Genomic DNA, 26145 nt, shown 5'->3' with positions numbered 1-26145 from the left:
TCTGTTCATGCTGATAGCAATATGAAAATCAAAGTTCAGTTTAGTTCAAATCAAAGTTCAGCTGATAGGTGTGAACCTGCAAGGTACTGACTGCCCTCCACAACAGGAGCTAGCCTCCCACGGTGCTATTTTGCTATTAAAGGTAAATAAAAATAAATAAATCTTGCCTAGCTTCCACCTTCAGTGGATTTCAGAGTTCTTCTAGGTACAGGGGGCACATCTGATGTTAAGGTGCATTTCTGCCCTGCATTTTAATATGCTGAAAGGATTTAATCCTAAAGTAATCAGCAATTTCTGTCTTCAGGTTTCATAGAATCATAGAATATCCTGAGTTGGAAGGGACCCAACAAGGATCATCAAGTCCAACTCCTAGGTTTGTATTTCTACAGAGCTGAGTACTGTAGTATCTACCAGCTGATGACATGCGTTTAATGACGTAGTGCAACTATTTGAGGTACTTTCCAAAAGATTTTGGCTTTTGTCATTGGCAATATTTTTAACGAGTAATCTACAGAGGTGAACAAAACTCTCATCAGACAACATTTTAAAGAAATTTAGTTGAGCTAAGAGTTTAGTACCAACAGGTTGAGTAATTCAGCAATGAATTTCTGAAAATAATCAGGACCTTTCAAGATGTGAGCTTTTAACACTTAACAGAAGTGCTTTTTCTAAAATATATATATATATTATTCCCACTTCAATTTATTCTCACTTCACTCTATTGTTTTCTGAGCATTTTACCTATCTATGGTAAAGCTGGTCTTTAAAACCTCTCACTCCTGTGAGTCATGTGTTTATCTTCATGTTTGCATGCTTATAGCCACTAGAACACCTTACAGTAGAAACCTGAGGAAGTCTGCACCAAAGTCTGCACAGGGATCAATTTAATCCAGTTTTCTCTATTTGACAGTAGTATTGAGTGGTATTTCATTCACCACAAGTATTCAAACTCTAGAAAGCTACTGCTTAGGTACTTTCTTAGCCAAAGAATTCATCAATATCTTCATACTTAGTTGGTCTCAATATGACTTTTATCCACTGATCTGTCTAATCACTCCTGGAGACATTCATTCATTCCAAACATCCTGTTTGGATAACAAAATTCACTGTTCCATTATACGAAATAGCCATTAAATTCACCGTTTCATTATACCAAGTGTCTTTGTTTTAACTGGCTGACTGACAATTTCATTTGGTATTTCCTAGTTCTTGGACAGAAGAGGTAACAAGAATAAATGAATGATCATGTCTAGTTCACCTTTGCCATAGCATTTATGATTTTATAGATGTCTGTCGCATTTTCCTTCAATCTATCTTCCCTTTTTTATGCTGAGGAATACTAATCTGTTTAATCCCCCCTTTACCTGCAACAGTTTATACCTATGATCAGACTTCACCCTACCGTTTTTGGTAGCAGTATATACTTTCTCAATATGCAGGACTTCAAACTTAAAAAGATCGGTACATCATGAACTCATATGGTGGCATTGTGGTGTTTTCTGTTTCATTCTTTTTTCCTGTCCTAAAAATTTCAAGATTCTATTCGCATTTTGACTGATACAGAGCATTAAGTCAAAATTGTCAGTAAATTACACAGAACTACTCTTAAAGTCTCTTTCTTAAATGGTAAAAAGCCAAATATCTATAGAGATAGAGGATTTTGCTATACGTTACTTGTCAAAAAACAATTTCATCTACCGTTTTATTGTACTATCACCCAGCATTTTAGAAATTCTTCTTAAGATCGTTACAGCCCCAATACTTTTGTAATATGAACAAACTTTATTGCGTTACTTTTCACTCACTTTTCTAGTGCAGTTCTGCATGTGTAATTCCTGATGTGATTCTTACAGGACTAAGTAGTAGTCTCTTTTCAGTTGAAATAATTGACATTTATTCTTACCCTTTTTCCCATTATTTAATCCATGCATGACAGCCTGGTTTCTTTGAAAAATGTTACTGAGGGATCTCATGAAATGCTTTTGGAGATTCATGTTATCAACTTGATCACCTGTGTCCACATACTGCTTACCAATTCCTTCAAAAAGTTATCTACTAGATCTGTAAGCAATTATTTCCTATGATTTCCCTCTACCAAAAAAAAAAAAAAAAATTGTTCTTCCCTGCTTATCATGCTTACTCATCTATTTGCTAATTCTGTTCTTCATTACAGTTCCCATCAATTCGCTTGCTGCAGAAGTACTTCCTAGTCTGTAGTTCCTCTAACTCTCCTTGGGGCTCTTTCTAAAAATCCTGTCTGTAAAAGTCCCTTCTTATAGTTAAGGAAGCCAGTCTTGGCAATTAAATTAGTAAAACCACAGGTAAGAGAAATTTGTTTCCTTTTTGTTTTAAATTGGATCAATATTACTTGTTTCCTGTCATCTGATAGGACACACTGTTCTCCATTTTTTAAGAATGGTTTGTATGTACTTTGAGGTGCCTCCAGGGTTTGCTCCCATCAAGAGAGGCAGTGACATAGTAACTTCCTGAAGCTCTTCCACATACTGAATACTTGACGGATTTTTTTTTCCATGAATGTATCGTTTACCATTCACTTGTTATAGAGACTTCCTGGGAAGCTTCTACTTCTGCTGTGTTTCAAAAATAATAATGATAAAAAAGAACTACTAATTTTGTGAATTTAATGCATCACTTTAAATTATTTCTGGACTTCCTTTCTACCTTAACATGTTCTTAGAGCTGAAGTACTAGTGTTGATACTCTTTTCTTTTTTCCTTCATTTCATTATAATTTCAGAATTGTTATTCTTTCTTTACTGTTTGTAAATAAATCTTTTTATAAAAAGTTTTCATTTACTCTGCTGCTAACAAGGCAATTTTTATAACTATACTTTTCAATAGTGGTCTTGGTTTTGATACTCACTTTATGCTGCATCTATAATGTGACCGATTCACCAAATCATCTGCAAGCATTATGCCCCTTTAGCTTCTCCTAGCATTTATTTCTTATAAGTGCATGCATGATGATATCCTCTTAACCTGGATCTTTACCCTTGAGACATGTAACCTTGCAGTGACTTCATATTCACCTTCAAGTTAAACGTGCAAGTAAATATTTTGACAGGGAACATGAGAATGATAAAATTAGAAACAAAAGCTTGGTCTCATAAACATCCTTCCAGCTTTTTAGTCAGAACTCTTTAGTCAGAACTTCTTAGTCAGACTATTCCTCTTTACTGCAGATGATTTAGTCAAGCTGTTCATATGAGTAAGAACTTTGAAAGTGAATAAAGTTTTGCAGGATTTAGCCAATATGTATTTAGACGGGGCTGATAGCCCCTACACAAGTCCTCTGATGTTCTGTAAAATGTTAATGGTATTATTCCTTTCAATCTCTTTCATCACTGCAATTTTGAGGCACGATTTTGTTGATTTCAAACTGCTCTTCTCTCACATTGGACTACATTTAATGGCAAAATCATTTAAAAAGACTTTTAATGGGAGCAGAGTCAAGCCCATTGTAATTATGTTGGCTTCTAAAGAGAATAATTAAATCATTAATAAAACTTTTACCTATAATCATCAGGTGAGAAGAGAAAGCTGTGACAGTGCTAGAAGTTTAAAGATTTCTACAGAGAATAGGAATGAGTATGATCATAATTCAGATGTTGGTAATTAACGTATGTAGAAAGTCTATCAACTTGGCAAATTACATTAAAGGGGCCATGTTCATTAACATAGCTTATTACAATTTACAGTTCAGGCATATGATTATTAAAGCATTACACCCAAAACTATTTTGTGTTTTTTTACAACTGCAGCTTGAACAAGTACTTCTTTATATGCTATTTTCTTCCTTTTTTTTTTTTTTTCTTTTTAATGACTATGCCTTTTTATTCAGATAGAAGTGGAAAGCTACATAAAAACAACTGCGCTGATGTCACTGGCTGAATCTAAAGACAATATTTTGATTTGTACTTGTCTTTGCCTATTACTTCACCCATTCCATTCCCTCCTAGAGTTAGTGGAGTAACTTTGCAAATCTTTCATGCTTTTCAGACATACACAGATGGCATGTGTTTTCCAGATGTAGAAAAAGTATAAAAAAAAGTCTGCTGATAAACCAAAATATTACTCCAGCTTATGGAGCTAGGGGTGGAGCTGTGTACTGAGTATCTCTGAATTGCTGAACAGAAAGCCATCATTATCTTTCTAGGACTCTTAGCTGCTAGCCTCATTTCTTACAGTATTTCATACTTAAATTTAAAGGCTTTTCCAATGGACCCAAAAATCTATTCTTGCACTTCAAAACTGCTAGGCCACTTTTACCCATATACACCAACCATTTTCAGCTCCCATACACGCTGACAGGCGTGGGAGCAACCCACATCTCTAGTATTCTCTGTACAGAAATAGCTGCCCATTGCAGACAATTCATCTGGGTGTTCTGTTAATGAAATGCTTAACCATTGATCTCTGAATATTATAAATACTTTAAATGGGAAATGAACTTTCCTTTAAAGCGAGAATATCTTGAAATAGGACTCCTACTTTGAGGAGTTGAAAATTTCATTTCCAAGGAGAGTAAAGAGTTTCACCACATGTAGCTCTTTCTTTAAAGAACTGAAGCTGCATTTTGATAGTGAGGCAATAAGCACTGACTAGAATCCAGAGAGAACAAGTTACTCTCACAAGGTTCAGAAAACTGGCTTACTTCCTACTGATTTCAAGAACAGGAAAATCCCACAATAAGATTTAAACTGGGGGCATTAGTGCAAGGAAATTCATAATGAGGGCAAACATAGCATCCTTAAATCAGCCCCATTGTGTCGACATTATGCAGCAAACTGCAGCTCTCTGCAAAAAGACTTTCAGTTCTCAGAAAAAAAATCATTCCATGTATCTTTATAGACAGATTACAAAATTGTATTGCAATGGAAATGTCTTTAAAAAGAGCCAGGTGTTTTGAAATGACTAACATGACATACGCACACATGCCAGTTGGTACACTGGGTAGACATCATGAAACACAGGCATGTACACAGCATAATATCTGCAAGGGTCTGGAAATTTGGATCCAGATTTACACCACCTATCAGAGTAAAGCCATACAGTGCTATAATTTTTGTGCAATGACCTGCTAGTTCATGCAAAACCCTTACTGATTTAAAACACAAATTAAAAGATGCTTAGAGAAGCGTCCTCTGTTTTTATCTTTTCTTTTATTCAGTGGCACTATGACGGCTTAACGATGCTGCAGCCCACGCCTGCTCTGCAGTATTAGAGACCTTGACTGTGTTGCAGATAGAAAACACTGAGCCAGCCAAGATGTGTTGTGCACCTCCCTCACCTTCTCCCACCCATCCTGGCTTTGGCCCAAATACCTCTCTTTCAGTTCCAGCCTCTTCCTTTCAGCATTCATCTTTCTTTGAGTCTAGCAGATACTCATTCCATAGCTTTCTTGCAGTCTTCAGAAAGCCATCATCCCACTCAGATCTGCCATGTTACCACTTAAAAAATGCTGTCTCACACAAGCAACATAAAACCTCTGCATTTCACACTCCACTCATGCTCTTACTTCACTGTGCCTGTCTTTCAAACCTGATCAGGAAACTGTGCTGGAGTCTCTCCTGCCCCAAGACCATGTATCTATGCAAAGGTTGGCCTTACCTGTGACATGATGGCTAGCTGTGTTTGCCACGTGCCTCCATGGAGGAGGAGGAAACTCAGTGTTTAGCCTCAGTGTTTGATCCTTCATAAGAGTCCCGGCATAGAGCAGTCCTACAAAAAGTCATCCTACCTGGAATTAGAGCCTTTTCTCATCTTCCAACATCTTGTGTATGCATGCATCCATCACCTGGGACTCTACAAAGGCATGCCGTAAGCGCTGGTTCTCACCATAAGAGGGGGGTGTAATACAGTTCTGGAGGAGATTTGTGAGCAGAGGAGGCAGATTTCCATTGCAGTCCTTGCCAAATCTGCTGAAAGAGAAGGATGAACATGATAGGAGCTATGGGCATTCAGCTTCTGTAAGGTAGGGGCACACATGAAAGGATGGCTTGGGACACAGTACAAGACTGGACTGGAGGAGACAAGCTTGTCAGGAAATACAGCTTCATTATCCAAATAGTATTTAGCAGAACTCTTCTCTAAAAATCCCTCAAGGAAAAATACTAAAACTCTTTTAAATAATCTACATTTTAGAAGTACATTTTCATTGTGTGCAACTCTTCCTTAAGGTGAGTGTATGAGTTAGAAACATTATATACGCAGCATGAGAAAGAAGACTGGCTGTTCAGTCTTACACATGAGTGGAGGACTTGTTGAGTAAAGCAGTAATTCTTTTCAACATGAAGCTTGAATGTATTGATACAATATATGCATCAAAATATATAACACTGATTATAAAGCAACATATTTTACCTGTGTCCAGAATAATGGAGTCTCCTATTATTTTTCTATTCTAGCCTAATAAACTAAATAATAGCACAATAAACTAGCACATTCTAGCCCAATAAACTAAAAATTGGATAAAATTTTAAATACAATAAAGCAATTGCTTCTAAGTGAAATCATACATTGCAATTCTCTGTTCCTTGAGGATCTCCGGTTATTTCAGTCTTCGCTAATAATTAAATTCTAACACATTTGTGCATCAGAAGTTGTGCAAGAACTTTCCCCTCTGTTAAGCACAGAGGGAAAGAGCTTTTACTCTTAGAGGATTTTAACTATAAACTTTTTTGTGTGTGAATTATCTTAACATTTTGTCATAGTAAGCACTATCAATACATATGTTTAAACACACTATCTTTAGTTCATTTGAGTGTATAATGAACTTTTCTGACATTAACTAAATATATATGCATTGAGTGCTCTCTTTCCAAGTCTAAGCCACACCTGTTGTTACTCAGATGTTTTCTAAACTGTAGTGAAATTCTGTAGTTGATAAAAATGAGATTAGTGCCATTGTTTTAATTTTGCAATAACTTATTATTAATAGCCTGCATAATAATATTGTGGAAAATATATAGATCCGCCTGTCATATCAATCTGTCAAAACAAACTGTGCATTTTTAACCGTGTAGTTACCAAAACATCACTTTTGGAAAGACAAATAAATAACAGGAGCCTTTGAAATTTTAAGAGGCGGTATAATCAAAGACAGTTATTTCGTAGTGTGCTTTAGTACAGGAGTCCTTTGGACTTCACATTGAATAATGTGGTAATGTAAGTCAGTTAGAAAAAATAAAAGGTGTTTTCAGCAACACTAGCTGAGTTGATCACATTGTTTACACCTGCACAGCATATTGCAGAAAGACTCGTGCACCTGAAAGGACTGTCTTAGAATGAAAATGTCTATTATCCATGCTTTCCCATCTAGTGGCTGCTCTGTCATGAAGATAAATGCATACTGATACCTAGAGCAAGTCCATGTGTAACAATAAATACTGTTGATGAAAACTATCATGAAACAGCTAATAGTTTTAATTATTTGATGCATTAATATACTAGTTCTCATTTTTGCTGAGTGCTACATGCCATCTGTTTAAGCCAGTGAAAAGAGTAGGAAAGTAAATCATTACACCAATTAAAATCCCACCTACAGGAGAGGATATTATCATCCGGTATATTTCAGAAGGACACACGACGTAAGAATCTTCCTGTTGAGTCTCATTTTTCAATTTCACTGCAATTAAAAAAAATAATAATAACAGATACGATTTTTTTAAATGCCAAGAGACAAAAGCACAGGAGACAAAAAAAAGATTTGCAAATCCATGTTTCTGATATATAAATATGAAGTTTCTAAAGCTCTGACCAGTCAGATTAAAAGAAGGTACATACATGACATCAGTGTTTCTAACTGTAAGAATATTTAAACATCTTATGCAATTGCACACACCACATGTAAATGGACAAGATTGCATATTCCTTTTTTAACTTGATAGTTTGTAAGCATTTTTCGACCTGAAACTGTGCAAATTCCCTTGGAAATAGTAAACAACTCTGTTGTTGCATTTATCTAAAAAACAGTGCAATGTAGTAAATAGAACTGGAGTTCACAGGACCTATGTTTTTACCCTTCTTTTGTTAGCACAGGCTTTCCTTGGCATCAACCTCTCCATTGTTCACTGGCAGTAATAACTGTTACTCATTCTGAAGAGCTTTGTGAGACCTACCGGGCCATGTTTTTATCCCCATTCCAGAGCTAGCTCAACAAAAGCACTCTGAAACCTTTCATCTACATTCAACACAACATGTCAACATAGATGCAGACTATCTGCTGATAATTGTTGCTTTAACAAAAATATATATATATATATCCCTCAAATTTCATATGTTTTGTAAGAACTTTATAAATGTTTTACCTTTACATTGTAACTAATCTTCACATAAACTCTGAACGTTCATCTGCTGAGAGATCCTAGGCCATTTACATTGCACACTTGTGTTTTGATCTTCTAGAGTATTTTGTTTGTGTCTTAAATGCCTCTATTTTGAAAACCACATTTAAGAGGAACATATAGCAATCATATAAATATCAACTTGGCTTTACTCTGACCTATGGTTCCCGTAACATAGCTGATAAATCATGCTTAATACAGAAATATTTATTTATCTATCAGTTGCTTCAGAGCTTCCTTTCCCTTTAATATTTACATATGCATCCCATGTTAATATCATTGTTATTTATGACAGTGTCATTTTAAATTACTGATATTTCCATTACAAACTCCATTTTATGTAGTTTACTTCATCATAAACATATATTTCCATTAGATTGTTACTAATTTTTCAAAATGCTCCATGCAATTGGCTTTATTCCGAAGGAGCAAAAATAAGAAAGTTGAAATGGATTATAGATCACAAAAAAACTTTAGAATAGCAGTATTTAAAAATTAATTTAGCATTTATATAACACCTCTTTTGTGTAAAAAAAAAATATATATATATATATATGTACATATATATATATAAATTCAACTAGATCATTTAAAAAGAAAAAACATCCATTGAAATGCAGAATTATTACTATTATCTCAGAGAAATTTCCTACACCATTTTTCCCATGTGCTGCAAGCGGCATAAAAAAATCGGAAGAACCAACCTTATTGCATCTGAGTGATACTAACCTCATCAATAAAAATGTAGTTGTCAAAACAAACAAACAAACAAAAAAAAAAACTAGAAGTGAATACAACAAAAATACTATCATTAAATAACAAAATTATAATTTAATATTAAACTTCTTACCAAGGAACACTGAAAGTATTTTAAGTTTTGTCTACTAAGAACGTCAGGATCCAAGGCCATGCAGCTGTTTTGAGGAATACCATTACAAATATGTATCTTCAGATAAGTACTATTGGGGAATTCATGTCATTGTTAGAAAAAGCCACCAACTTTGTCTTTCTTTCTCTATTCTTCCATTAAAAAATAGGAAAATAATTATTAGGATACTCATCTCCTAAAACATTAGGAAATATTTTAAGTTGTGATTGCCTTCTCTGATTTTACTGCCAAAAAGGAGTAAGTGTGGGGGGACATTCTGTGAGTTTTGGAAGTCTTCAATCCAGCATTCTCTGCGATGGACAGCAGGAAGAAAAGCTTTGTAAGCAAATTAGAGTTCTGTTTGTGTTCAAAACATTCTTGCAAGTCAAAAACCCTAGCAAGTAAAGGCTGAGGCATATTTATAATCACATATTCAAATTGCTGACCTTTGGATGCTTCTGCTTCGGTTTGCTCTTCAAGACTTTGCCTTCTGCTTTTTTGGTGCTCGTAGAAGTGATACTTGTTGTATTTTAAGGAAATACTGTTATGCATGAAGCTGAAAATATATAGCAAAGCCATCCTGCTAGCTTTCCAGACAGGACTGAATTAATTGCCTGACTGTAGGTGTCTGATGGCACTGCTCAGGTGCAGGGGAAGTGGGCAGCTCCACAATGCTGGAAAGCGAGGACCTGGGGAGACCAAGGAGAGACGCTCCCTAGCACGAGGTCCTGCTGCAGTGCCTGAGCAAGGTGAGCAGAGCAGCTTCAGTGGCAGCAAGGCCACTGGCTGCAGGTTGCCAGACATGTCCCTTGTAGTGGGTTGGGTCTGGGATCATGCTGAGAAATCAAACATAACAGGCAGGGGCAGAATCAACCGGGAGCAGCTGAGCCTGCCAGGTCATGCAGATGAGGACCAAGGCAAGGGCCTGAGTTCAAATGCACCGGTGGGCAGAGGGCACTTGGGTGGAGGCCACAGGCAAAACTTTCCACAGCTCTTACTCACAACTTCAGAATTTCTACAGCAGCAGCCTTCAGTGTTTCTTACATAGCAGCACCATGTCAGAGCAGATGTCAAACACAGGCAGGGGAGCCACAGAGAGCCTTCAGGTAAGAGGGTTGCAGGCTACCCAGGAAAGTCACAGCCTGTTGGCACACCAAAGAACCCAAAGGCCACTAGAGACCCACAGGCATCTTGACCCAGCTGGTCTCCTGGCACCATTCCCACAAGCTTGAAACTCCCATACCTCTCACTACATATCTACCAGCCCTGTGCAAGCACCTGAAATACCCTCTGGCACCTTTAATAGCAGTACCTGCATGTATTTGGAGAACCATATCCCACCTACCAGCTGCTCAGGGCCTTTTGATGACCACTGACTGCATCTTCTGTATCTGAGGGGTTATAGTACTTATCCAATTTTTATTGATAGTGGTTATATCCAAACCTTGACCTTGCTGTTGGCACTAGGAGAAAAAAAAAAAAAAAAAAAAAAAAAAAAAAAAAAGAGAGAGAAAAAAAAAAGAGAAAAAAAAAAAAAGTAGTTTCAATTGCTTCTCTTCCTACTTCAGGAAAGAGAAGGCAGGTGGTTTAAGAATGTTCTAAGACAGAAATAGTGGCACCACTGCTTACAGCTTTTTAAGTGGAATATGAATGATAGTGGCATTTAGTGTCCCTTTTGAGTAACTAAAATTATGTTGAAGCTTATTGCTCTCCTGAGATTATCCTAAAATATGGTGAGGGTCATACCAAGTCAGTGGTAGTCCTCCATTAGCAAAGCAATAAAAAGCATGGGGATTTTTTGAGAATCATCCTCTTTGGAGAAGTATAAAATCAAAACTATCTAAATCATACAACTGAAAGGTTAGCTAACCATTTCCTAAAACCAAGGAAGATGGAGAGGTTTATCTCAACAGTAATTCTTAGACGAAGAAATCTGCATTTGTTTTCAGTCATTTTAACAAGCTATTTGGTGTTGTTTCAGACAAGGCTATTATGACTTCCCTATCATGCAAGAGTATGAAATCCAAAATTCGTCTTTCTCCTCATCCTTTTGACAGATTTGATGCATTTCTTCTCAATATCTTTTATTACTTAAATCCAGGAATTTTAGATTAAAAAATACAGATGGAAAATGAGAAAGCACAGACATAGCCTGTGAAATAGAATAATTTTCTACCTCCACTGTTTTTGTACCATGCTTAAAATTAAGTTTGTTCTTTAGAGGATTTTGCATTTTCAGTAGCAAAGCAATGAACTGTGGTTACCCATGTGAATGCCAGGATAAATTGGTACCTATTTTCAGGAGAGAGGAATCACCATCCGTTCTGTGGCTGCACACAGGAGACAGCTCTGAATAGAAGCTGAATCTTCTAAGTAGAAACTCTGAAGACATTTCCTGCAATTTGATTAGAAATAGTTTTGTAGTGAAAATTGTGCACAGAGACAAGAAATTCCATGTAGAAAAACAATCAAAAAACTCTACTAGAAACTTCCAGCAAACACAGTTTCTTCATTACCCACCTATCATTCTCCTATGACTTAATAAAACGGGTTTTATTTTTAAAAGTGTCATTTCAATTGTGCCTGTAATTGACAATTCTAAGACAATACAAGATGGAGATGTCTTCCTTTAGAAACTATTCTCACTTGGCCAGTGTTGATTTCCTTGTATTGTTTACAATTTAATTAAACACAACATTGTTTCAAATTTGCACCAGAGATCTTTGTATTAACGTCTGTCACTTTAAGACAATAATTGTGACACAGTAAGGTATGCCTTAGGCTTGTCTACACTAATTTATTTTGTCTCAACTTCAGACTGCACCTTGGTGGATAAGTACAAACCATTTCTCTTCCCATGCTATCAAAGCATTAGGCAGTGTCATGAGGTAGTTTTACTAATCCCACTGCAGAAAAAGGTTAGTTAGTGTCACTTGACAAAATTAAATCATTATGGATATCTTTGGTTTAAAAGAGCAATAGCTGTTTTCAATATCAGGTATCTCTGGTTCAGAAACAATAAGTCTGATCAACACTTCGACATATATTCATAGTAGCTAAACATTTAAAAAAACATTCAGGAGTAAATGTAACTGGTAACAATAAAAAAAATAAAAACTAATAAATTCTAATAATCATCTAGTAGTAGATTTAATTGGGAGAAAGGCAGAGGGAGAAATCTTAGTGACAAAATCTTTAAGTCATTACTAGACACTGGTTATTCAAATTAGTAAGATGCTTAAGTTGTACAAGTTGGAGGTTTTTATCATACAGTGTGCAACAGTAATTGTAACAGCAATTGTGAATATTTCAGAAGAAGCCTGACTACTTAAAGTTTTCCCATGCCCTTATGTCCTCACTCCTAATATTTACTTTGTATGTGTGAAATCTCATGAGAGTCACTAGAGCTCCAGGTAGAAATCCTTGAAACATAACAATAGCAGAATTGAGGTCCTTTTATACTGCACAAAAATAAAACTTAGGATTGTTTCCAAATAATGGGGAAAGTTATTGTTGCTAGTTATTGTTGCTAACTTTGGCAAGTTGAAAATATTTTGATTGCGGTCACCTGTTCTGAAACCATTGGAAACAATTTCAAACCTCTGCATTTGAAGGAGACTGTTTTGCATGCCCCAACTTTATTAATGTCTATTTAACAAATTGTAGGAAAAATATTATTCATACCTTTCCTTGGTGACTGCAGAGGTTTTCTATTGCACATTTGCTATATGTATAGACTGTACCCTTAATAGGCATACACACAAGCTTTCTTATTTGTTCCAATGTCTTTTATATTCTATGCTTGCTTTTTTTTTTTTTTTTTTTTTTTTGGGGGGGGGGGGGTGTTCTCATAGAACAGAATGGTTTTGTTTTAAACTGTTTAAGTTATTACATTTTTACAAAATAATGCCCACTAGTTACAGAATTTTTATAACATTCATAGGAAGTAATTCTGTATTTGACAAGAAATCACTTGTGCTTGGCCTCAATTTACTGAACTTATGTAGCAAGATGAAATCTCCCGATTTTTCCAGAGCATTGCAATTCAATGTGCTGTTCACAGATCTCTCTACATAGACAACCACTGCATATATTGAAACTTCCTATGAACGTAATTACCAAACACATGGGTTCATTGTTCTGAAACAGTATTATTTGATTAGCATGTGTGCTAAAAATCTATCCATAAATGAATTCACATCACATTCTTTGCTAGATAGGAAGCAGCAAGGAAACAGATGCATTAGAAAAAAAAATCAGCCAAGAATAATTTCTTCAGCCACTAGACCTGTGACCTGCATGCTTTCAAAGCTACTAACAATGGCTGGAATCCAAGGTCAAAAATTCTCATTATTTCAGTAGTGTCATTCATACAAACTACTAAGGAACAGTACAGAAATTTCACTGCAGCAGAAATAGGGCCAAAACTTGCTTCAGTCCTTTAGAATAGACCAAAATGGTGTGTAATATATTCAGAGCTGTCAAGCCACCAACCTGTCCGGGGACTATAATACTCAGGATCCGGGAGACAAAAAAGAGATAAGTGAAGAAATAGTTGTGAGAGAGTGAGCTGTAACAAATGTTATCACAAAAAGAGCACATGGAAGAAAAATAGCGATGGGAGAGCTCATACTAAACTTTGCTTGAAATGAAAGGCTTAAGAACTCAAGAAAGAAAAAAAAAAAAAGGACCTCTAATAAAAAGTGTTCTTTTTTTTTGTTTTTCTGTGACTTCATTGTTAATGATCTGTGTGCTGTTTCCATAAATAATGAACATTTCAAAATCAACACAGATTTTGATGCAGAAAGGGAAAACCACCTCTCAGATTAAAAAAAAAAAAAAAAAAAAAAGGCTTTTTGAACATATTTGGGTTTTGTTTGTTTGTTTTTATAAATTAATTGCCCATCCTTTCTCACGTTCATGTGCCTAACCCAGCTGAATAAGAAGCTTCTGTAGGCAAGCTGTACAAAAATGAAGGTAGCATGAAGAAAGGTGCGACATGTATTTTCTCCCATCTTGTATGGTCCTCAGGAAGGATAGGAGGCTAAAAGAAATTGGGTTTAAATCCGATATGATATTTCCTGTCTGAGCAGTAGACAGACCAAAAGCTCTTTGCATATTCTTTGAAGATGCCCAGACACAGCAGCCAGAAAGAACATAAGCCAACAGCACAGTGCTGTGTCTGAGGTGATGAAAAAGAACAAGACTTGCATTTGTGTTAATGTGTCTACATTTCTGCTTCATAGCTAAAGCCACCCCTAATATAATCTCAATCTATTTTCTTTCAAGAAGCTGCAAAAGTATTAAGGATGAGTTTTGGACAGACTCAGAAATTTCCATGTATTATTCAGGCTTGAACAGTTAAGAAGAAAGTAGACATTTGTCAAACATCTACACTACTCTCAATATAGTTCATTAAATACCTAATATAAATTCTGTGAAACACTCACATATCACTTACCCCTTGAACTGCTTGAGCTGGTTGAAAGACTAGACTTTTTTCCCCTTGTTCTCCTTTTATATTCCATTTACAAATTTAATGTCAATGGAATTACAAACCAAATAGCTACTTGTGAATATTTTTGTATTTTGAAGCAAGGTATCATTTGATATTTAAGAAGGTCTTATCCTATAAAAAGAGGCTTCAATATCTTACCAATGATTACTTTGGAAAACACGCTTAAGTTTTAAATAAAAAATATTAACAACCTCTTAACTAATTGCAAGCACTTGTTAGTTTACAGGGGTTTTCCCCCAAGAAGACAAAAGCTTCAGATGACTAACCATCTTTACACATAGCTTTTTTCTTTCTCATTTCCATAGTGTTTCATAATCAAACTACAGCTTAGATCATAAATTGATTAGTTATGAAAAAAATAAAATTTTCCTCTATGTTAGATTAAATATTTCACTTCCCACAGTAGCACTAGATGATCTGGAGACTGTGCTCAGAAATACCCCTCAAAAAGCCCATGAAGCTCTCCACAGCAAGTCAGATGTCTCTTTTGTTTCTTAAATAATCGATTTGATGCATTGTCTTCTAATTCATGAAGATCTGTCAGCAAACTCACAGCTAGTTTAGCCACACAAGTCTTAGGAGTCAAGTGTGACTAATTCAGAATTAGTTTTTATTTTCATTGTTTTGTTTCTTCAGTGTTTCACTCTTTGATCTGAATTTGATACCTGACACCTTTCCAATTATGAAAATATTTTTAAAAAAGGAGTTGTCCAAGCACAGTTTTGGACACCAAATGCTGAACAAGAATAATCAACACATAAGTCTTCTGTGATTCACAGCTGGTTATCAGAGTCCTGCCAATAACATGAAGAGAAGGAGGATGGCAGAGCTGACCTTTGTTCCTAGCAATGCTCCCAATGTATTGGTTCATAGAAAAAAAAAAAAAAAAAAAAAAAAGACAACTCACTCCTGCCTGTAAAAGGCAACCTAGGCATCTTTAGACTTGAATGCAGTTCTAAATACATCAGTTAATCCTCTTGCCTAAACAGTCAACAGAGAGTAACTCTTTCACAGTTAATTCAGAGGCACTAAGCAGACGATGCAAATGCTCCCTTTCCACTTGCATTTATTTTGATAGGCTGAAAAAAAGGGCTTTTCGTTAATTGTTAACTTTTAATAGCCAATGACAGAGCTAAAGCAAAGTTAGTTCGACATCTCTCAGCACTGGAGGCAGTATTTCACTGCTTGGTGTATAAGAGTAGGCCAGAGCATGCTAGGTAGAAGGCAGAAAGGGTGCAATGGGCAGGAAACCCTGCCAGGCACATGCTGGACTCCACCGACCTACATGCACCCTCCAGCATGAGTTAAAACAGTTCTCCTTGGACTTCAACACAGAGCAAGGGGTCTCCAACTTCCTGGCCCTCCTGGCCCCATTCAGCAGCTGCCTTCTCAGAGCGAAACAGAGAAGCCACTTCTAAAATGTGTTATAATATGTATCCTAGCAAAATATCACATTAACATTAGAAACATTACTAATTTTCAAAACACCAAACAATATACTTGCCTTTCTTTTGTCTTGGCAGAATGGGGACTAGTTGTACTTAAGGAATAAATTTTGTTCTAAACTTCAGTGAAAACGCTCCAGTGAACATACGTCTTTCTATGTTGCTGATGTGCTACACTCATTAGCTACAGCAAATCCAAATCCAAACTGAAAAAATGTAATAATGGTTAGCTAACAATTAGTTAATACTTAAGTTTTAAAAGTCAGCCTTGCCATGCCCTCTTAAAGCTGAGAATGGTATTAGAGTTGGTCAGAATAAAATTAAAACAAAAGTGGCAAAAAATAAAGAGATTTCATTCCACAACTGTTTTGCTTCCAAATCACCACAATTGCTATCTACATAATACAAAGATTTGTGTATGTATGTGGGTGCAAGAGAAGGAAACACAGGATTAAACTAAGGGAAAAAAGCTTTGATAACACAAAATTAACAATTCAATAATTTCCAGCTGCAAGTACTTTGCTAAGAATATTAAACTCTACTGTATTTACTTTTCTGCATTTCTGTGGGTAAAAACAGTACACAGGAAATACCGAAGAGAAGCTTTTGTTCCATCCCTTAAGTGCCTTAAAGAAAAAGTTTAAGAAATACTCTGATTTAAAACTTGTGTCTGTAACATTATATCCAAAATTTTGTAGACAATGATAATTAGAGGCATTTGATAGCAGCCTGCATCAGTGTGTCAGACAGTACAGCCACCCATATCCAGCAGTCTGTAACAATACAATCAGCATCTGGGTTGATGTCCTCCCAAAATAACAGGCTATCGTTGTCAAAATAAGTTTAAAAATGGTACAGCTATTGGTAAACAAATTTGTATTACTAAATACTTGGAAAATTTGGGACAATATATTCAGGGCCAAACATAAAGTGAAATATCTGATCTGCTGTTTAAAAAGTGGTACTTAATTCACTATTGATTTCCACCCAATTATTCAAGGCAAACAGTCAGTATTGATGGGACGCGTATTTCACCATTTTCATTGCCTGAATTGTAGGAAGCATCCCAGCAATGAGTAGTCCTGAACAAATAGGTACAACGGCTGTACTATCAGGCAAATTATTTTGATTTTACATTTGATATGCCTAAATATATACAATATGAATAATAAGGTCAGTTTTAATTATCTGTTATAACTGAGGCTATATAACTCAAATATTGACTTAAAATCCAGTTCATTTTTTCCTCCTGTTGCCAATATACTTTTCTGGGTTGTTAAGCTCACCACATTTATTTGGTTGTGATTTACTGTTCCTTGTGCATAATAAACACTTTGTTATAACAAATATACAGAACATCAAATTCAGATGTATGGATGCCCCCCATGTATTGTCTGTTGCACCTTAATATTCAAGTTTTGATGTCACAGTTCATAAACTGGACAATTCCAATTCCAGAGCATTAGTATGGAGCTTTGATTAATGAAGTTATCACTAAAAAAAAGCATTTAGCTGCTCCCTCTCAAGTACATCTGTGTGAGTTTCTAACACTGCATTAGTATTTGGCCCACTAGGATGCGTAACATTAGAAAGCAGTTGTCTGAGCCCTTCCAAAGTGAGAAAATGTCTTTTCTGAAAGCAAGCCAGGACAGATAAGATTGCCAGTAACATTCTTGGTATGCAAAATTGTATATATTTATGTAGACCTCTATCACTTAAGGACATACACTGTTTGGATTTTAGTTTTCATAATATTTGGGTTGGTTTTAAGAACAAGTTAACACTTATAAAACTGTACTTTTTGTAGAACTAAATAGCAATATGTTTAAAGTAAAAGGAGGAATATTTTCTTCCTATCCTGAATAAGGTTATTTCCAGGCTAATATTTGTATAAACAACATATAACGTTAAGTTTGTCTCAACCAAACCATTCCTTAATTCCTTAAGGGAAAATTTCTTCTGTTACATCCTGCCTAAATATTAGGTGCAAAATATTTACTAAAATCACCACTCTCATGTAAGACAGAGCTGTAAGCTAACACATATTCTACTAGTGTTTTCCTCTGGAATAAAACACAGATTGACACATTCAAGTAGTACATTCCTCTTGTTTCTATATAGTTACCGAGTGAAATATTTTGACTGATATTTAGCAGTTAAAAAATAAAAAGCTGCCAAATTTTTATATACAAAGTGTGATGCACGTCTCTAAAACCACTGCTTGTGTTACTTTCTCTCAAATCTTTTGTCAAATCTGATTTCTGAAGTTGTTATATCAGGCTACAATGTCTAACTAAGATAGTTTTGTCAGATACCTTTGTACCAAAGCAACAAACTTAGTTAAAAATAAATATTTGATCTGTAATGGAAATAACAACGTGATCCTTTATTTCCATTTGTACATAGCATAAAATCCCCATCAAATAGCATGCTGATATTCCTGCCTGTGCTTGCCTTATTTTTTTGCATATTTTTTCAGATCACTGATATGTGCAATTCTTGATTATAAAATCCTGTCTTCTCACACAGATCTTTTTACTTCAGCAAAGCCACATTGCATTTTTAACCACTGCTCATGTTGTCCAAAAGCCTTAAGCACCTTGCCTCTTTCAAGTAACAACAAACCCACCTATAGTTCCAGTTCAGTACTAACTATAAAATTGCAGCCAATGGCACAAAGTGGGCATTAATCTTCGTATTTCATTATTAATTCATTACTAATATTAATTCGTTAATTAATATTCAGCAGTCTGAAGTGGATAAGATTCTCCAAGACTACAGCTTAAAAACAATAATGAAGAGAAAATAGCAAATAAACCAAATTCAGACTTGAAGTTTTTAAAAACTAGAACATGTCCCCTGCTTATATGTCTCAGGAAGAGGAGGGAGGCGTGAGATGAGCCACTAGTGTTTTAGCTCTGATTTTAGTGCAGACTTTCTTCTGTAGCTGAACTTATATTTATTCTGCTTTTCTCTCCCTCCCTCCCCTGCTATCTTGCAGCAAATGTATGTGACAATGAGCTCCTGCATTGCCAGAACGGAGGAACATGCATCAACAACGTGCGGTGCCAGTGCCCTCCAGCCTACACTGGCATTTTATGTGAGAAGCTGAAGTGCGAAAGGGATCCAGGAGGCTGCAGCCAAAACTCCGGCCAGGGGGCAGTATCTCACGGTCCCCTATTACTGCTGACTGCCCTACTAGGAGCAACTGGGCTCTGCACATGCTAGGCTCCGTATGGTTGATGGCATCATATTCAGACTGCTTCAAAAGAATGTGCCACATGAAAACAAAACACAACCCAAGCGTTTGCTACTGAAATTTAAAAAAGGAAAACAAAAAAATTACCACATACAAACTAGGAAGGCCTAACTGAACTAAGCCATATTAATCAGTTACGGACAGTGCTCTGAGTCAAGACTGTTCCCCGCGACCCGAGACGGGTTGGCAGCGGCCTATTCCGTCAAGTCAGCGCTAGCTGCCGAGCTCACACAGGACAAAGGGCTTCGACAGCCCCAGACATGGAAACTGAATTTAAGAAATGTTTGCTACTCCTCTCTGGTGCGCTACTGTACCTCCGCCCGGTGTGTGGACCGACCAAATAAAGGCATTCTTTGCTGTCAGTGCATTGTGGGTATAAGGAAATCTGTAAAAGCTGCCATATTGGCCTGCTTCAGTCCCTGAATCCTTTCCAACCTGTGCTTTAGTGAACGTTGCTCTGTAACCCTTGTTGGTTGAAAGATTTCTTTGTCTGATGTTAGTGATGCACATGTGTAACAGCCCCCTCAATAAAACTCAAGCCAGTCATATCCTTGTATACCTTAGCAGCACTGCATCAGTAAGATGCTGTGTTCACCTACTGTACAAGAGTGGCTATAGGACAAAGTGTATTTATCCTTTTGTATTCAAATGAAGTTATTTTTCTTGAAATAATGTACAATGTAGATTTTTTGTATTATTGCCTATTTGTGTTACCAGACAATTTGTTAACGTATTTAATTCTAATCAGATAAGAGAAAAATATTACTTTTTATTTAGTCCTTTTCTTTTACCTTTCATTTAATTGTGCAGAGATTTCTCTGTATGGGCAACGTGCTGGCATCAAAGAATATCAGTTTACATATATAACAAGTGTAATAAGATTCCACCAAAGGACATTCTAAATGTTTTCTTGTTGCTTTAACACTGGAAGATTTCAAAGAATAAAAATTCCTGCATAAACAATTCCAGGATTATGTATTGCTATTTCTTAAGACCTTTTAGGAAAAAAAAAAAAAAAAAAATCATTTTACCACCTCGTATATGAAAGAACAGATTCAACAGTAGGAATTACATCATAACAATCTAACCTACTTATATTTTTTACTACTGGCATTGTTTTTGCAAACAATTTGAAACAAAGCATATCATTTGCTCGAGGAAACCAAAGTCCTAATCATCAAATCCTAAGCATGGAAGAGGTGTGAGAAGTTGAATAGTTCTCAACTTTCTTCTCTCAAGACATCACAGAAATTATTCCAAACTAATTCACAAGGTATTTCAGAAACTAGTCTTTAAATCATACAATTTTTGTGGATTTTGGCAGTAATGAAGTAGATATAGCCACAGCTTAAACTGTTTCTCCAAAAGCGTCATTAAAATGATGTTTATATGTGTACTAGTCTGCCTATGAAACTGCAAAAACAGCAGCAATCAAAAAAATAAGATTTAACTTTTAATAAAGTCAAATTTAATATTTAGAAGGAGTGTCAAAATATACAGCAGCAAGTAGATAAAAAGTGCTGCTCCAGCAAATAAAGTTTGTTTTAAGTATTGCCCAAGGTGTAATAAATTCTTGTTTCTGCCTTTTATTAGGCCAATTACTGAGTGTGACAGAAATGAATAGCAAGAATAGAGAGGCAAGGAAAAACCACAGCAGTGTTTCCAAGTCCGGGGGGGAAAGTGGGGGATTGGATCAAAAGGTAGCAAGACTGTATGAATTCATTTCCTGGCAATTTTTATCATAATGGCTGTAAATATTTTACCAACATAATAGCCTAGTATGGAAAACTGTTAATCAGCAAAAGAAAAATTCCTGAGAGAAATAAATTCTACCTGGCTGCCTCTTCCAAATGGTGAACAGAGCACAATTTAGGGCACTGCCTTCTTGGCTAAGCTCTTTCTGCTGAGGGAACTTTTGTGTGCCCACCCTCCAGAAACAGGTAGGCACATTGGGTCTTCATTTCTTTAAAGATTCATATGAAGATGACGATGAAGATAACATGCTGGTATTTCTTCAGGCTGTCAACATTGGCCCTTCATGTAGAATATCTGCTGTTTACATCAGCACTTTGTTTCCCTGGGCTAAGATAAGGCAAAGAAAAATGTAGACCTTGGGTGGTTACCAATGCTGGTCTGCATTAGATTGCAGGTATACATTGAAAGGACATTCATGACAATAAGCAGAAACTTATACAGCAGACTTAATGAGGAATATAAACGCTAGTATACGTGACATGCAAAGCCAGACACTTATAATTAAGTGGATTTCTGATATTAAGATGTGGAATTTAAGTTTCCTTAATGCTTATTAACACAGACTAAACTCAGATTGTGCAATTATTGGAAAAGATGCACTTAAGCTGTCATAAACTTAAGGCTTTGTGAAAGTGCTAAGAAAGCATGTTATGCACATTTGGTTAGAAGACATTCTGCCAGCAGTACTGAAGTATAATGAATGTCAGATCATAATCAATTCAGCTGCATTCCAATTTCATGTGGTTATGATCTTCTAAACCAGTGCAGAGTATATGTCTTTCTTTTTGTGTGTTTTATCCTCCCTCACCTAATTAATAAAATCATGATTTTAGGAGTACATTCACTGGTAAGTTTTCTTATCAATCATTTTCTTCAGCTTCATTATTTTTTCCTCTGAACATCACAAAACTTCACTAAGTGAAATTTTTGAATGCAAGCCTCTGCTATTTTATGCCAAATACAGTTGCAAAAATTTGTACGTCTTGAGAGAGAGGAGATTTACACTGCATGGCATTGCTTTACCTGCTTCTTCATTGAATTCAGTGGAAAATGAAGACAGAACCTGTTTCCCATTTCAGAAAAACTGTAAAAGAAACAAGATTCCTGTTGCTGAAGATATAGTGGGATCTTCCGATGATAATGTGGAATGTTGCTTTATTTTTCACCTGGCAACATATGCCCCTTCAAACATATTATGGGTTTCTTGGAAGGGGGGTAATCTTGTCCCTGTGACAGCCTGTAAAATAGCAAACACATACACAACACACACAGACAAAAAACTTGATCACTAACCTGGGATTTTGGTTCTGTATCAGACAGTAGCAAAAGGACCCTACCGTAAAGTTATAATTCTCAGTCCTAGAAGACTTACCATCCAAGAACTCCACATCATTTAGTTGTCTAGATCATGGTTCAGAGTACAATGACCTTAATCCTAACATTCATAATTAAACTTAGGCAGTTAAATTGGTTTCAGTTATTTTGATAAATCTGTCAGTCCTGGTCCACTTGCAATTGCTGTGTTTCTAGCCGCAGAATTCGTTCTGATCTGGGATCCCCATGTTTAACATCTGACGACAGTGCAGCTTGAGACAAGGTCTTGCTCCCTGATGAGGGAGCAACAGAAACGTCCACATGAAGCTATAGCCATCTTTCTCGAAAGGACTTTAAGATGAAGACATCTATCACAGTGCTGCGTAACTGTTTCAAAAACTATTCAAAGAAAGAAAATCTAGTTGGACTCACATTAAACTGAGATATTGCCCTCAAACAATAATTGATGTAATATTTTATCATGACTTAGCCACAGATAAGAAGTTATTTCATGTTGTGAATAGAAGAAAAAAGTAATGTGCAAAAGACTCCTCATATTTAGAAAGAGCTCTTCTGCTTCCATATAATTTTATACATCTTTTTCATAACTCCAAGACACCAGGGGGATTTGTTATAGCCTCATTGGGATTCTAGGTTTATTAAACTATTGAATTAACTAGATTCATTCATGCATGCAGTTTATTCACCTGTGAGAAATTTGAGTAATATTTTTCATAAAATATGCAAGACCAGATTTTCAGCCAGCCTCCAGCCCTGCCTTCATGTTTGTCCTTAGAAATGCAAAGTTACAGACGTAAATATTAAGACACGGTCAATCAATTTATTGCTAAGAAAAATCGTATGTTTAATTATTTATGAATGCAAATATTTATCCACCAAAACCCAAATCTGACATGATAAAACAGAAATGTTTATATTAACCGACTTAATACCTTTCCTACCATCATCCAGTATCAGAAAAAGAAAAATGTAAAAAGTGTATGCAAAACAGACAAGCAGAACAGCAGCATTTTGCACCATATGGTGCATTTCAGTTAATGAAATGAAGGTTCATCACCAGTACAGCATGTTCACTAAGACGCACCATTTTTGCCACAATGTGCAACAGACAAAATTCCAGTACAAAGCATATGTTTCCCTTCTTGGTTTTTCTGACCATTTTTATGTGTGCAGAACCAAACATATACATGATGAAATAGCACTTGAGAAATTGTACGGTCTCAGAGAATACAGCAAAGACTAATATTATGCAATCAGCAGAACTAACAGACTCTAAGGGCTTCGGGATTGAATTTGTGCATGTGTTGCTGCCATTTCTGAGAAGGACCGGAATAAAGATCACATCATGGAAGCGCACTGAATCAGAGTTCACAGCAGTCAGTTGAACTAAGCAACAGTCTAGCTACAGAAAGCACAACAGGATGACATCAGCCCTGCATCCACCTGGAGACAGCTACATCTCACCCAAGGTCATCATTCCCCTGTCAAAACCTTTGTACGTGCAAGCCCATGTGTGCACGTGCCCGTTACATTTCCTAAATTCCCTGCACTATGCTGCTGAATGGAGTTGCTATACACGTGCTCAAGCTTACTGTTAGCACTGGTAATACAATTCCTATACTAGATAAACCCTTGTTGAGAAACTGAAGTAATAACAGTTATTCTGGGGAAAGAGGATGATGAGTGTGTTTTGAGGTATGTTTGTTTTGTGAACACAAAACCAAATTCAGATGAGTACTGCTTCTCACATTTTCACTTGAGTTCTCAGTGCAGGTCTTTGTGACATCCAAGAAGTCCATTACTAAGAACTTAATTCTGACATTTGTATGTCTGAACAAGGCCTTCCAAGAATGATGATGTCACTGCAATACTGTATACTGACAGCCTTTACAGCTCAAGTCTGCAAGAGAGGCTCAAGACAGAGTACCAGAGTACTATTCCGCAAAAAGTAGAAAAAGAGGCATCGATTAGGGTGAAAGGAACTTGTGTATTCCTACATGTACGTGTTTAAAGTTTAAGAAAAATATGTAACACGGAAGACAAAACCTCAATAATTTGGATGGCTTTGTATTCGAAACAGAAACTGCCTGATTTTCACGAGTACTCCACATTCACAATCCCTAGAGTCTGTCCCTTACTAAGTGTTTATTACAATAAATGTACAGCGAAGTGAACTTTTCTCAATTCTTGTGGAACAGGAAATAAAAGTCTTTCAACATCATTCAACTGTAATTTGCAAAGCCACATATACAATGATTTATATATCATTGCAATTTTTAATACGTAGTTGAGTTATGCAAAGCTTAAATTCAAAGGAGGGAAAAAGGCCAAAAAGTCCACCGTTTTCAAGAGTTACAATATTTGGAGAAAGCACAGCACTTGCAGAGTAAAAAGAAAGAGAATTTAAGTTGCCCCCAGAAGAGAAGTATGCTAGGATCTCAGGAAAAGGACAGATTTAGATACTATACAGACTTAATAGTTCCACAGACACAGCATTTGTCATTCTAATCCCTCATTTGGATACTGCAGGACTTGATCCTCGCTTACACAAGATGCTCTCCAGGTAAGGCTTTCACCTCCTGGTCTAGGTGAAATACTGCCGACTTATCTGCTGGCAGACTCTAGGCCCATCCGCACCACTCTGTCTGACTCTTTGCTGGCACCAGCCGTGAATTTAGCAGCTCTAGTCTGGTCATCTAGTGCAGATGTTCACAAAGCAGCTGGCTTTCAGCACCTTTCAAGAAACCAAGTCACAAGCCTCCCTGCGGGCAAAGCACAGCAGTGGTTACATCTGCTTTTTGTCAGGCACCTCCAAAACCATGGAATGTAATTCTCAGAAGCATACAGAAAATGAAATGTGTTCAAAAGAGAACATGTTCCCTCCAGGCCTTCTTTTGGCATCTGCTGTCACCACGTTCAACACTGGACTGAACTAGGCTCTGAACGGCTACACTGACTCATTCAATACATTTCTCGTTAACATCTCTTGCCTCTAATTACTGTTGGTTGGTAGGATGAGAGAACTGGCAGGTAGAACACTCCAGTAATTACATTTATTATACTGCTTTCTTTTGCCATCCTACAGCTTGCTTTCCTCCTTAATTTCAGAGTTTTTTTCTATGCCCTCATAAAATATATTTATGACTTTGCTCTAGAGATCTCCCACAGGCAAAAAGTAGGTGGATTGGTACTTATGAATTAGTCTTGGCAGTGCTCTTTTGCCTCTCTAGATCTGGTACCGAGTCACAACTACTTTTACAATCCTCTCATTGAGTAGGATGTAAGGAATGATGACTAAACTATGTAGATTTACTGGTGAACAATTTTTGACAGGTTTCTCGCTTACTGATGATATCTAGCATCTGAGTATCTCTCAGACTTCACTGAGGTTAGCCTCATGACACTACTGCAAAGCAGGGAGGCATAGTCTTTCCATTTTATTCATGCAGACTGAAGCTTGAAGATGTTGAGAGCCTTGCAAAGTCAATTAAAGCGAGAGAGATTAATTCTGACACCTCGTCCACCGCATTAAGTACTAAGACCTACAATTTCCTACTCCATCCAAATTATACAAGCCTGAAGTTAAATAGTCTTCCATCT

At 36.4% G+C, this 26145-nt stretch overlaps 1 protein-coding gene across 2 annotated transcripts in view; it reads left to right on the top strand.

Annotated features, from left to right (window-relative positions):
• Positions 1 to 19424, top strand: part of NTNG1 (netrin G1) — a gene marked incomplete at both ends in the record, with an annotated part of 148995 nt that extends 129571 nt beyond the window's left edge. For both annotated transcript variants that reach the window (XM_084290749.1, XM_084290748.1), the window contains one exon: positions 19198 to 19424. In XM_084290749.1, coding sequence (XP_084146875.1) covers positions 19198 to 19424 — 227 coding nt within the window. The remainder of the gene's footprint in view (positions 1 to 19197) is intronic.
• Between the last annotated feature and the right edge of the window lie 6721 nt (positions 19425 to 26145).

This window comes from Netta rufina (genome assembly GCF_964035555.1).
Source record: "Netta rufina genome assembly, chromosome: 8".
Classification (NCBI taxonomy): Eukaryota; Metazoa; Chordata; class Aves; order Anseriformes; family Anatidae; genus Netta; species Netta rufina.
This window is presented reverse-complemented; position numbering and strand designations above follow the sequence as displayed.